The sequence below is a fragment of the Capricornis sumatraensis genome, chromosome 8 (assembly GCF_032405125.1).
Source record: "Capricornis sumatraensis isolate serow.1 chromosome 8, serow.2, whole genome shotgun sequence".
NCBI lineage: Eukaryota > Metazoa > Chordata > Mammalia > Artiodactyla > Bovidae > Capricornis > Capricornis sumatraensis.
The window spans coordinates 65,508,998-65,522,958 of NC_091076.1; the positions used below are offsets into that span (position 1 = coordinate 65,508,998).

General features: G+C 46.0%; 1 protein-coding gene across 1 annotated transcript; it reads right to left on the minus strand.

Moving 5' to 3' along the window:
• Window positions 1–8,970: 8,970 nt before the first annotated feature.
• LOC138084684 (rho-related GTP-binding protein RhoN) lies at window positions 8,971–9,672 on the minus strand. The gene has a single exon (XM_068979048.1). It carries the CDS (start codon window positions 9,670–9,672, stop codon window positions 8,971–8,973), a length of 702 nt encoding a protein of 233 aa, XP_068835149.1.
• Window positions 9,673–13,961: the final 4,289 nt, after the last annotated feature.

Genomic DNA, 13,961 nt, shown 5'->3' on the forward strand with positions numbered 1-13,961 from the left:
TGAGAGATTGGAACGGCTGTTTTTACAAAAGGATAGCGGACTCAGAGGAGGTGAGAGAACTTGTTCACGGTCTAGGAAAGGTAGAGCAACTGGGCATTGTTAGGTAAGCAAAGGTCAGACCCTGGGGAAAATTCTGTGCTCTGTGAAAAGGATCCTGTCGTTAAGACTCCCGGCTTCCACAGCAGAGGGCACAGGTTGGGTCCCTGGTGGGGAACTATGGTCCCGCATGCCCTGGAGTGCAGCCAAAAAATTTTAAAAAAAGGTCATGCCCTTTGTTATGTAGAGGATGGAGAGCCATTAAGGGGCTTAAGAAGCAATGAGGGAATTAGTCAACCAGTGCTGGCTTGGGCAGAACGTGAAAATGGAATGACAGAGATCAGCATGGCACCATACAAGGCTGCATCATTAACTCAGTGGGCATGAGTTTGAGTAAATTCTGGGAGGTGGTGAGGGACAGGGAAGCCTGGTAAGTTACAGTTCATGGGGTTGCAAAGAGTCAAAAGACTTAGTGACTGAACGATACAAGGGTCCCATAAAAATTCGTGAAGAGGTTCACGTTTTTAAGGAAAGTTTTCTGTTTTTGTTTTTTATTGTATCTATATTAAACCATGGAGAAGGAAATGGCAACCCACTCCAGTATTCTTGATTAATTCCCATGGACAGAGGAGGCTGGTGGGCTACAGTCCATGGGGTCCCTAAAGAGTCAAACATGACTTAGCGGCTAAACAACAGCAACATATCAAACCACTATGCTGTATACTTTAGACTCACACAGTGACGTGTGTCAGTTACTTCACAGTAAAACTGGGGAGGAAGAAAGGTGCTTGTAGTGACCCATGTGAAAGATGAAAGTAAGTGCCCTGCACAACCTCAGTTAGTTGGGATGGATGCATTGTTTGATAAGCATTTAAAATTTAAATTATCTTCTGGGTAAAGTGCTCATTTGTTTAAAGATGTAATATAGATGACTTGAATGAACAGATAGATAATGGTGCCATTAACTGAGATAGAAAATGAGAGAGCAGGAGGTATTTTGAGTAAGAGGATGAATTTTGTTTCAGTTGGTTGAGGCCGGCCATGAGGTCACTGTTTGAAGTGGGCAAAGTCTCTTGTGTATGGCAGCATGAACAGGTCTGGGGCTAGAAGGTCCCTGGAGGTTCAAGTCCAACTCTGGAGGTTGAGCAATCCTGAACATAGTGTCACTGCGTTTACTACACTGTTTTGAAAGTCCACTAGACTGCGTCTGACTTTTTCCCTGTCCCTGTGCTGTTAGATGCTGTCATCACTGTTGAGCTCTTGAAATGTGGCCAGTCCTTTTTGAGATGTGCTGGGTGAGGGGAGCAATAAATTAGGAGTTTATCCACAGTATATATAAGACAGATAAACAAGAAGGATCTGCTGTATAGCACAGGGAACTATACCCAGTATCTTGTAATGAACTATAATGGAAAATAATCTGAGAAAATAATCTGTATCTATAACTGGGTCACTTTGCTATACACCTGAAACTAACAAAACATATAAATCAATTGCACTTCAATTAAAATCCATAGGGAGTTCCCTGGCAGTCCAGTGGCTTAGGACTTGGTACTTTTACTGCTATGCCTGGGTTCAATTCCTGGTCAGGGAACTAGGATCCTGCAAGCAGCATGGCAAAAAAAAAAAAAAAATCCAAATCAAGATGTGCTATAAGTGTAAAACACACAGTAATTTTTGAAGACATATTATCCAAAAAAGACTGTAAGATACATTGTTAATTATGTGTTGAAATGATATTTTTGATATGTTGGGTCCAATAAGAATATATTATTCACATTAATTTTAACGGTTTAGGTTTTGGAAAATGCAGTGAGGAGAGAATATAAAACTGCAAGAGAGGGGGACTTCCGTGTCGGTCCAGTGGTTAAGACTACACACTTCCAATGCAGGGGGCACAGGTTGGATTCCTAGCTGAGGAACTAAGATGTCATGAGGTGGCCAAAAACAAATTGCAAGTGGCCCCAGCACCACTTCTGTGGTGCTATCCAACAGAACACCACCCCAGACTTCACAAACCTGTTTGTGAAGGGTGACATCAGTGCCTTATGCATCTTTTTATCCTCAGTGCCTAAAACAGTAGCTGGTGCATAGTAGGCACTGTGCAAGTGTTTATGAGTACATGAATGAAACCTATAAGTGAATGAGTCTGAGAGTAATAAACCTCCCTCAGGAGGATGTTCATTATGTTGTATCTATGTTGTATCTAATGTTGGATGTAAATGTGCAAAAAGGCTTAGGCTCTAAATGTTCTGCTTGCACTTCCCTGGTGCTCCAGTGGTTAAGAATCTGCCTGCCAGTGCAGGGGACATGGGTTCCATCCCTGGTCCAGGAAGATCCCACATGACTCAGGGCAACTCAGGCCATGTTACACAATTACTGAGCCCGATCTTTAGAGCCTGGGAGAAGGCAATGGCACCCCACTCCAGTACTCTTGCCTGGAAAATCCCATGGATGGAGGAGCCTGGTAGGCTGCAGTCCATGGGGTTGCTAAGAGTTGGACATGGCTGAAGTGACTAAGCAGCAGCAGCAGAGGTTTAGAGCCCATGCTCTGCAACAGGAAAAGCCATCACAATGAGAATCCCATGCCCTGCAACTAGAGAGCAGCCTCTGCTCACTGCAACTAGGGAAAGCCCCCTGGCAGCAATGTAGACCCAGCACAGCCAAAAATAAATATGTGAACCTGTTAAAAAAGTAAATATTAAGCTTCATTAGAGCTCCAAGGAACCCCTTAATGATCTTTGACTCAGACGCCAGCCATACAGTTGAATGAGGTGTGAAAGCTGGCAGTTGCCTGACCTTCGAGAAGTGGGAGCTGCCACCAAGGAGAAGGAGGTGATGTGTGATGGGAATAGTGGGACTTTGGAGACATACAGACTTAGGTTTGAATTATGTTCCACTGCTGGCTGTGTATAACTTTCATTTATTTTAACTTCTCAGGGGCTCAGTTTTCATGGTGAAATGGGGATAAAACTCTCTCTTAGGATTGTGTGTGGCAATTAAACGAAATGACATATATTAACTAGCAAACTGTTTGACACTTGGAGGGATTTCAGAAAATATGCATTCCCCCCGACTCCCCAGCCTGGATACATTCATGGCGCTGCAGAGTTTAATCATTCAGTTAGTCATCAGTCTGTCAAGTATTGATTGAGTGCCTGCTCTGGCTTAGACACTATTCCAAGAACTGGAATACAGCACTGAAACAAAGCAGACAAAATCTCTGCCCTCCTGGAGCTAACTGGTTAGTGTGGGAGATAGATAGTAAACAGTAAGGAAAAGGCACGTTCATATTCGCTTGTAGCTCAGCAGTAAAAATGCTGGAGACCTGGGTTCGATTCCTGGGTCAGGAAGATCCCCTGGAGAAGGAAATGGCAATCCACTCCAGTATTCTTGCCTGGAGAATCCCATGGACAGAGTACCCTGGCAGGCTGGGGTCACAAGAGTCGGACACAATGATGGGTGTTATGAACAAAAAGAAAGAAGAGATGGACAAGAGGTGTCAGGCAGGGCAGGATAGGGATGGATGTTTATTATTACTATTATTTTTTTCATTAATTTTTTTGGCTGCACTGTGTCAGCTTGTTGGACGTTTTATAATTTTAGCAGTATCTTGTTATTCAATAATTATTAAATTACCATTAATTAATATTATTATATTTTGATTTACAATATTATTAATATTGTAAATTGGGCTTCCCTAGTGGCTCAGCTGGTAAAAAAATCCGCCTGCAATGCAGGAGATCCCAGTTTGATTCCTGGGTTTGGCTGTGCAGTGCATAGGCTTATGGGACTTTTTATTCTTGAAATTATTATTAATTTTAACAATATTTTATTACTCAATAATTATTAAATTATTATTATATTTAATTAATAAACAGTTATTAATATTATATGCCCAGCTGTGTGGGTGTTCGTTGCTGCTCGTGGGCTTTCTCTAACTGCGGAGAGTGGGGGCTTTCATTGTGGTGGCTTCTCTTACTGCAGAGCACAGACTCTAGAGGGTGGGCTCAGTAGTTGGGGTCCATGGGTTTAGTTGCCCCACAGCATATGGAATCTTTCCAGACCAGGGATTGAACTCGTGTCTCCTCTATTGGTAGGCAGATTCTTAACCACTGGACCACCAGGGAAGTATGGCTTGTGGTATTTTCGTTCTCCAACCTTAGGGCCTCAGAGATCAAACTAAGGCCCTCAGCAATGAAAGCACAGAGTCCTAACCACTAGACTGCCAGGGAGTTCCTGCAGGTCGCAGTTTCAAATACAGTGTTTCAGATACAGCAAACTTGGCACTTGGAGGCATTTCAGAAGATGTACATTCCTCCTGACTCCCCAGCCCGGATACATTCATGGCACTGGAAAGCCTTGCCAACGAAGGGACAGTCGGCTACACCGGAAGGAATGAAAGAGGGAGCCAGGTGGAGAGGGAGTAGCAAGTAAAGGCCCAGAGCCAGCTTGTGCCTGTCCTGTTGAGATCACAGGGAGATGGGGGTGTCTGGAGCAGCAAGAGTTAAGGCTGAGCAGTACTGGAGATGAGATCCACAGGAGATCTGAAGACAGACCCTGGCCTATAAACCACTGTAAAGAAGCTGTTTTATTGCAGGTGAAATGGGAGACTAGTGGGTAACATTGAGCAGGGAAGTAACATGATCTGATTAGGTTTTAACAACATTGCTGTCACTCTGCCTGCTGTGTCGAGAAACTGGAAAATGAGTTAGTTGATGATTGTGAAAGGGAGAAATGGGGGCAGCTTGGGTGGTAACAGTGAAAGCAGTAATAACCGAAGGCTCGTGGACCCATACGGGATCTGTGGGTAGGCTCAGGTGTCCTTGAACCCCTTGCAGTTTTATATAAATATTTGTACGTAGTGCATTTTTGGAGGGAGAACTACTGGAGTCTCAAAGCAGTTCCATGATCCAAATCAAGAAGGACTTTGGGGGAATTCCCTGGCGGTCCAGTGATTAGGACTCCACCTTCACTGCTGGGGGCGTGGGTTCAATACCTGGTGGGGGAACTAAGATCCTACAAGCTATGCAGCATGTCAAAGAAGAAGAACAAGAAGAAAAAGATGGACCTTGGTAGCAAATATGTGGGATTGTTGTTGTTGTTTGGTTGCTAAGTCAAGTCTGACTTTGCGACCCCATGGACTGTAGCTCGCCAGGCTCCTCTCTCCATGGGATTTCCCCGGGCAAGAATACTGGGGTGGGTTGCTGTGCCCTCCTCCAGGGAATCTTCTCGACCCAGGGATCAAATCTACATCTCCTGCATTGCGGGTGGATTCTTTACCTCTGAGCCCCATGGGAAGCCCCAATATGCAGGATGCTTGCTGGTGATTCAAAATCCCATGCTTAAGTCCTTCCCTGAGACCTTGATCCTAAATCTTCCAGGCCAGTGATCCTGTTTGAGAGTCTCTTAGAGCTTCTGCCATCCCCTTTAGGACTGTAGTATCCCTGACCTCCGGTTTTCGCCCATTAGGATTGTTCAGAAGAAGAAGAAAAAAAAAAAGTCACAGGGAACTGTGTAGACTGTGTTCTTTTTTATGCCACCCACTGTGGAAGCTTGGAAGCCATGGGCAGTAATAGGGAAAAGGCTTCACACCTGCCTAGAGACAGCCTGGGGGGACTCGTGAAGCTAGTTTGCACTCTGTGGATTCCCTTTTTAATAAGCTCTGGTCTATGAATCACATAAATCTCAGCACTGAGAGCTGATTTTACGGTTTGGTTTGCTTAATAGTCACACAATTAAAATAAGTTGTAAAAAACGGTGGTGGTGTTTGCCAGGATAAATATTTAAAAGGGAACAGCTGTAGAAAGATGTAATAATTCATATCGGCCCATGGCTCTTCATTCTCAATAAAGACTGTGGAGGTTATTTTATTTTTTTTGGCCACACTTTGGGGCACACAGGATCTCAGTTCCCTGACCAGGGAGGAATCAAACCTGTGCCCCCTGCAGTGGAAGCATAGAGTCTTAACCACTGGGCCACCAGGGAAGTGTCTGGAGGTTGGTTCTTAACCAGAGGACTTTCCCCCTCATCCTCTTTCCTTTGAACATCTTTGTGGTGCAGCTGCCAGGTTGAAGCCAGACAGCTGAGAGGAGTCAGGTGTGCCTTTGATCCATTGCACAGAGTCGGGGCTTCTAGGCAGGACTGGGGTCACAGATATAGAACAAGGAAGACTCAAAGTTACTACCATCCTCCTTGAACTTTTGGTTGAGTGTTCTAGTATGAAGTCATGGGGGTTATGTTTTTTAAGAGGTGTAAGTTAACAATTTTCAAGGGGAAAATTGATTTTACCAAGAGAGACTATTTGGGAAGTAAGTTCTCCTCCATTGGACTGTGGGCTGGTCGATGAGCACTGATGACCGCTGGTTTTCCGGTGCTGATGTGCAGCAGAGGTTGAAGGCTGGGTTCCTTCCTCTCTTATTCCTTGTGTCATTTACTTTATACCAGGAGAGCCCCAGGCCCTCTTTTCTGGAAGGTTCCTCCCGAGCTCTCCTACCGAAGCCTTCTGACCAAGCAGCCCGCTATGCTTTCTCTCTTCTGCCTTCAGTCTTGCCTTGAGATTTTAAAAGAAAAACCTCTTGTTTACGTTTGCTTTATACACAGTACTCTGAGTACTACTTAACTCTGACACCAGACGTGTGGGTTTTGCAAATGTCAAGCAATCCTGTGACACCAGTTCAGTGTTCAGAAATTTATTGTTTTTGTTTGTTTTTTGTTTTTGGCTGAGTCCCAAAGCATGCAAGATCCTACTTCTCCGACCAGGGGTCAAACCTGAACCCGTGCCCTCTGCAGTGGAAGCCCAGCATCCTAACCACTGGACTGTCAGGGAATTCCTGGTGTTCTGTAACTTAATTCAGTTTTGATGCTCTCGACCTGGAGCTAGAGTCACGCCTCACATTTAAGGGCTCAGTTACCTGAGACTGCCCCCTCCCACCACGTGGATGCCAATCACAAATCCAGATTGTTACCTGTGCTTCTGACTGTCTATAGATCAGAATTTCCCAAGACCACATCCTTGGGGTTTGATTAATTTGCTAGGGCAGCTGACAGAACTCAGGAAAGCAAATTAATTACTAGATTCCCAGTTTGTTATGAAAGGATGTAGCTTAGGAACAGCCAGACAAAAGAGATGCACAGGGCAAAGTATGTAGGAAGGGGTGGAGAGCTTTTATGCCCTCTCTGGGCATACAATCCTCCCAACACCTCCCTCCCGCACCCTATGTTCCCCAGTCCAGAAGCTGTCTAATGCCATACTTGGCTTCTGATGGAAGCTTCATCATATAGGCATGATCGGTTAAATCAGGGGCCATTGGTGATTGAACGTAGTCTCCCCTCCCCTCCCCTCCCTGGAGGTCGGGTAGTGAGAGTGAAAATTCTAACCCTCTAATCAGGGTCGGCTTCCCATGTAAACAGCATCTATTCTTGTTGCTCAGTCACTAAGTCATGTCCGACTCTGCAACCCCATGGACTACAGTGTGCCAGGCTTCCCTGTCCTTCACTATCTCCCAGGGTTTGCTCAAACTTTTTTCCAGTGCATTCTTTGCCAATCCATTCTTGAGGGCCTCATTAATATAAACTCAGGTGTGGTTGAAAGGGACTTATATATATATATATGTATATATATATATATGTGTATATATATATATATATATATATATAGCGCAAATGACACCATTGTCACTCTTCTTTCTCTAATCACTGGAAATTGCAAGGGTTTTAGGAACTCTGTGCCAGAAATGGTGATGAAGGCCAACATACATATTTCTTATTACAAATCACAATATTAATAATAAAGGCGAGACTGTCCTCAGGGAGTACTCAGACTCAGAGAGAGTAAAGCCCAGTACCCAGAGAGAGTAAAAGGAAGGCTGGGGGAGGAAACTGACTAGGTATTAATAGATACCACATAACTAATGTGGAGAAGGAAATAGCAACCCACTCCAGTATTCTTGCCTAGGGAATCCCATGGACAGAGGAACTTGGAGGGCTCCAGTCCATAGGGTCGCACAGAGTCAGACACAACCGCAGCGACACGCATGCATGTAACTAGTGAGTGGGAGTATTCTGACCCTAGACTTTTGATCAAAGTCCTGCTGGATATCTTTCCCTTTTTTAAAAAAAATTTAAGTATAATTGATTTATAATGTGCTACTGTCTACTGTACAACAGTGAATCAGTTATACGTACACATGTATTTAATCTTTTTTGGGATTCTTTTCTTGTATAGGTCATTGCAGAGGACTGAGAAGTTTCCTGTGCTATAGTAGGTCATTATTGGTTATCTATTTCATATATAGTAGGATGTATATGTCAATACTGATGTCCCAATTTATCTCTCCTCCTGCTTCCCCCCGGTACCTGTAAGTTTATTTTTATTTTTATTTTTTTATTTTTATTTTTTTCATTTTCCATGGACATGGGCTTTATTTGGACTCTACTGGGGGAAGGGGGCAGGGGGAGAGAGAGAGGCTTCTCAATTTGCTTTTTAATTTAGTGCATGTTGCCTGGAGGTTAGGATGAGTGAGAACAGCTGTGGAAGTGAGAGGAGAGGAAGAAGGAAGGTCAGCGAGTGGACACTTTCCTTGGGGAAGAGTGCCAGGACCAGGATATGGGGGCTGGAGGTGGGGAGGAAGGCACCCCTCATACATTGAGACTCAACCAAGGTCACTGCTTGCTGCTGGCTTCCCCAGACCCCTGGCCCCATCCCAGCCCGCAGCCCAGATGCCTGCTCTGCTAGTTCCCTCAACTTGCCTTGGACAGGAGCGGAATGAGGATGTGGGGAACAGTGGCACCCTTCTGCCTCCAACTCCCTTGTCAGGAAGAACTGTTCATTCGCCTGCCCTAAAGTCCCAAACAGAGTCAGGAGATCAGGAAGCCAGGACCAGCAGTGGGACAACTGTGCCCCAGGCCCCCCGCCTCCTCCCACAGGACCCCTCACATGAGGTTGCAGCTCTTGGCTCTATCCTTGTGTATCTCGCCCTCGTTTCCGTTCCCATTCCCATTCCCCCGGTCTGGCCGTCCTGCCAGCTGAGCAGATCGCTGTAGTCCCCGGCGTGAGTCAGTACGGCGCAGCTGCCTGTGGCCACGGCCAAGGGAGGCCACGGTGGCCACGTGGAAGACATCTCTGACGCTGCGCTCAGAGGACCGGGAAGAGCACTCTACATAGGACACAGCCCCCACCTGCTTGGCCAGCACGGTGCCCTGCTCATGTGTAACAGGGATAAGCCTCTGCTTGGACAGCTCCCTCAGTGTGGCCAGGTCAGTCCGCATGTCCAGTTTACAGCCAACCAGCACAACCTTGGCATTGGGGCAAAACTCTTGAGTCTCCCCTTGCCACTTCTTGAGGACACTGTCCAGTGTTTCCGGTCGGCTAATGTCGAAGCAGATGAGCACAGCGTCCGAGTCAGGATAGGCCAGAGGCCGGACGTTATCATAGTAAGAGGAACCTGAAGTGTCCCACATGTTGAGCTCAATGCGGCGCTTGTCGATCTCAAAGCTCGCGGTGTAGTTCTCAAACACGGTGGGGACGTAACTCCCGGGGTAGGCGTCCTTGGCGAACACCTGCAGCAGAGCCGTCTTGCCGCACTCCGCGTCCCCCACCACCACGATCTTGCAGCGGCCGCTCTGCCCCTCCATAGTCCCGGCTACGCGCCGGCCCCCCGCGCAGCCCCCCTCCCGCGCTCCGCTGCCGCCTCCCCCGTCGCTGCAGCTGCAGCCGCTCGGGCCGCCGACACCGGCATCTCTCGGGCCCGCGCCGAGCCCCCGCCTGTAAGTTTATTTTTTAATCTGTGACTCTATTTCTGTTTTGTAAACGAGTTCATTTGTACCATTTTTTCTAGATTCCACATGTAACTCCTGGGTTTCTTACACTGTTTACAATACAGCCAGGTTACAGTTTTCTTGATGGTAAGGGCCATGTCTTAAATTTATTCACTTAAAAAATTCCATTTACTACTTATTTTTTGCTGTGGTGGGCCTTTGTTGCTGCGACTGGACTTTCTCTAGCTGTGGCACGCGGGGGCTGCTCTGTCCTTGTGGTGCTCGGGCTTCTCATCGTGGTGGCTTCTCTTGTTGTGGAGCTCGGGCTCGAGGCGTGGGCTTCAGAAGTTGCTTTGCATGGGCTTAGTTGCTCCATGGCATTTGGAGTCTTCCCGAACCAGGGATCAAATCCGTTTACCCAGCATTGGCAGGCAGATTCTTAACCACTGGACCACAAGGCGAGTCCAAGGGCCATGCCTTCGATTATTTACTCAACTAACATTATTTGCGTGTAGGTACTAAAAACATTTACATGCTTTTAGCTCAATTAATCTTCTCCATAATCCCAGAAATAGAAACTGTTATTCTCTGTGTTTTGTAGTTGAGGAAAGTAAGGGTGAAGTAACTTAATCAACGTCACCCGATTTAAAAATAGTGGACCTCGGGCCTGGTGTATCTGTTGTTTCCCAGTTGGAATGTCTGGGAATTGAAGTCATCCTTCTTGCTCTGATCAGAGACCACTAGCAGTACAATTTATTGCTGGTGAAAGGGGAGGCGGGTAAGGCAGGGCGATGTGGAGAGAATGTGATAACAAACTTCAAAATATTTGACTTCCCAGGACTTCCCTGGTGGTCCAGTGGTTAAAAATCCACCTTCCACTGCAGGGGATTTGGGTTCAATCCCTGGTCAGGCAACCAAGATCCCACATGCTGCAGGGCAACTAAGCCCGTGCTCTGCAGGAAACAGCCTGCAAAGCAAGAAAAAAAGAAAAAAAAAAATTTGGCTTCCCAGCCCAACCAAGGTTTCTGAACAGCACCAAGTTTCCTTAACCTTGACTGTAAACTTTCCAAATCTTAACTTGCTATTTGCAGGTATCCCCTCCCATTTCCCACATTTCATTATTAAATAGAGAACAGGGACTGGGAATCAAGTTACACCTACACTTACTTTGGCAATTAACTTGCTGAGTTACCTTAGACAAACAATTAGACATTTAAAATGGAGGTGAAAATAATTTTCTCCAGGGGATGTTGAGACTGGAAGAAAACTGGGCTTCCCAGGCAGTGCTAGTGGTAAGCTGCCAATGCAGAAACAAGAGACTTGGGTTCAGTCCCTGGACTGGGACGATCCCCTCGAGGAAGGAATGGCCACCCATTCCTGTGTTCTTGCCTGGAGAATCCCATGGACAAAGGAGCCTGAAGGTCCATGGCGAGTCCATGGGGTCGCAGAGTTGGACACGACTGAAGTGACTTAGCACGGTCTGAAGGTTGCTAAGTAAATAAACCTCTCACGATGCAAATACAAGGTAATATTTAATAATTTGTTGTTGTTTAGTCGCTAAGTTGGTGTCTGACTCTTTAGTGACCCCATGGACTGTAGCCTGCCAGGTTCCTCTGTCCATAGAATTTTCCAGGCAAGAATACTGGAGTGGATTGCTATTTCCTACTTCAGGGGATCTTCCTGAATCAGGGATCGAACCTGTTCTCTCCTGCAGTGGTAGGCATTGGCGGGCGGGTTTTTTTTTTTTTTTTTTTTACTGCTGAGGCATCAGGGAAATGATGCAGGGCTGAATTCCTTTACTTCTGAGCATCAGTTTTCCATCTGTAAGATGAAGATACTGTATACCTTACAAGGTTGTTGGGATGGTTAGAGATGGTGTATGTTAAGCCCAATGCCAAACACATGGTAGGAATCTAGTGAATGGTAACTATTATTAATAATAACTTGAGAACCTGGTTTGATACTCTTGTATCACCACATTTGGCAGAACAACAAACAAGCAGTACTCACACACACAAAAAGCAACAACCACCACCATCAACTACCCAACCAGCATGGTCCGCTGAACTCCCCTGAAGGTGACCGCTGGCTCCCCAGGGTGCTTGAAGCCCACCAAAGGCTGTGGCAAACTGGAGGTGCAGCCAGATGGAACTCTGTTCCTCCTCTGAGGCTGGGAATGCTTTCAGTGCAGGATGATGGCTTGGTGCAAAGACTCACTGGGAAATAGCTTTGACTGCCAAGTGACAGAGGTGAGCCACACGAGATGGTAGCAGGGAAGGGGCTGAGGGCAGCTGGGAGACGATGGTCTTAACTCTGCTACCGAATCACTTTCTTCCTCCTTCTCTCCGCTTGAGAGGCCTCCAGGCCATCAGGGCTGCCCACCCGCTCCTGCTGACATATGGACATCCTTCTTCCCTCTGAGCTTGTTTGGTGCCAGGAAGGATTTGTTTTAGTTGCTAAATGCAGAGATGGCACATTGTACTATCGGGGCTATGGTGTATACATTCCTTGCAGTGCTGCTCTCAGTATAGATGAGGGCTTTCATATGTCTGAGAAAGGAGACGCAGGACAGATTTGGCTTTTTTTTTTTTACCATGCCAGGTGACTTGTGGGATCTTAGTTCCTTGACCAGGGATTGAACCCTGGCCCTCGGTGATGAGGGTGCGGAGTCCTAACCACGGGATTCCCTGTGAAGCAGATTTCTTTCTTGTTTTTTTCAAGTATTTATTTGGCTGTGCCGGGTCTTAGTTGTGGCACATGTGATCTTTAGTTACAGACTGTCAGTTGCAGCATGTGGGATCTAGTTCCCTGACCGAGGATCAAACCCTGGTGCCCTGCACTGGGAGCGTGGAGTCTTAGCCACTAGACTATCAGGGAAGTCCCAGAGCAGATTTCTCATCCCTTTGTTTAAGTACTGAACTGACTTCTGTTTGGGTTCCGATGTCCATGAGTCAGTTTGATCTTTTGACAACTTTTCCAAGCCACTTCCTGCCTTATGGGTATTATTCACTCCACAGATATTTACTGAGCCTTATTATTTGCCTGGCATTATTTCAGATTGTGAATAAGACAGATGACCTCCCTGCCCTTGTGGAGTTTACATTCTGGTGAGGAGATATGAAATTTATGTATCAATAAACAAGCTAATTTAAGATAGTGGTAGCAACCCACTCCAGTATTCTTGCCTGGAAATTCCCAGGGAGAGAGGAGCCTGGTAGGCTACAGTCCATAGGGTCACAAAGAGTCAGACATGACTGGAGCGACTGAGCACGCAAGTTTACTGAATTCATAGGGAAAATGTGATAAAATGACAGAAAGTGGGGGGTGGGATGGCTGTTTACATCATTTGAGAAAGGGACATTAAGACTGAGAACTGAATGATGAGAGGACTGTCATACTATTTGAGATAGGTCCTGAGCATAGGGCCAGGCACAGGTCCTGAAATGGCATGTTTGAGGAAGAGAAGGTTAGCTGCTGAGACCTGGGACACAGAGAATAAAAGGGAAGTGTGAAGCACATGAAGTTAGAAAGTAGTTCACAAAGTGGGGGTCCCCTGGATCATATTTAGCTCACATGCTGTTATTGAGATTTCACTAAAAACAAAAATAATCCTGACTTGCAATTTCTCTTGGAAAAAAAACAAAACTAAACTAAACTTGGCCATGCCAGGCCTCCATTCTTAAATAACATTTGATTTCAACACAGAGCAGTTATATGCTCACTTATCCGCTCCCAACCTCCTTTAATGAGGCTCAAGGTCAGAAGTAGGTCAAATAGTAAATATTTGAAGTAGGAACTTCAGAGCTACTAATTGGACTATAAAGAAAGCTGAGTACCAAATAATTGATGCTTTTGAACTGTGGAGTTGGAGGAGACTCTTGAGAGCCCCTTGTACAGCAAGGAGATCCAGCCAATCCATCCTAAAGGAGATCAGTCCCGAATATTCATTGGAAGGACTGATGCTGAAGCTGAAACTTCAATAACTTTGACCGCCTGATGCGAAGAACTGACTCACTGGAAAAGATCCTGATGCTGGGAAAAGTTAAAGGCGGGAGGAGAAGGGGACGACAGAGGATGAGATGATTGGTTGGCATCACTGACTCAATGGACACGAGTTTGAGCAAGCTCTGGGAGTTGGTGTTGGACAGGGAGGCCTGGTGTGCTGC

Excerpts from the sequence above, each read along its gene's own strand:
- LOC138084684 (XM_068979048.1), bottom strand. The coding sequence starts at position 9,672 with ATGGAGGGGCAGAGCGGCCGCTGCAAGATCGTGGTGGTGGGGGACGCG.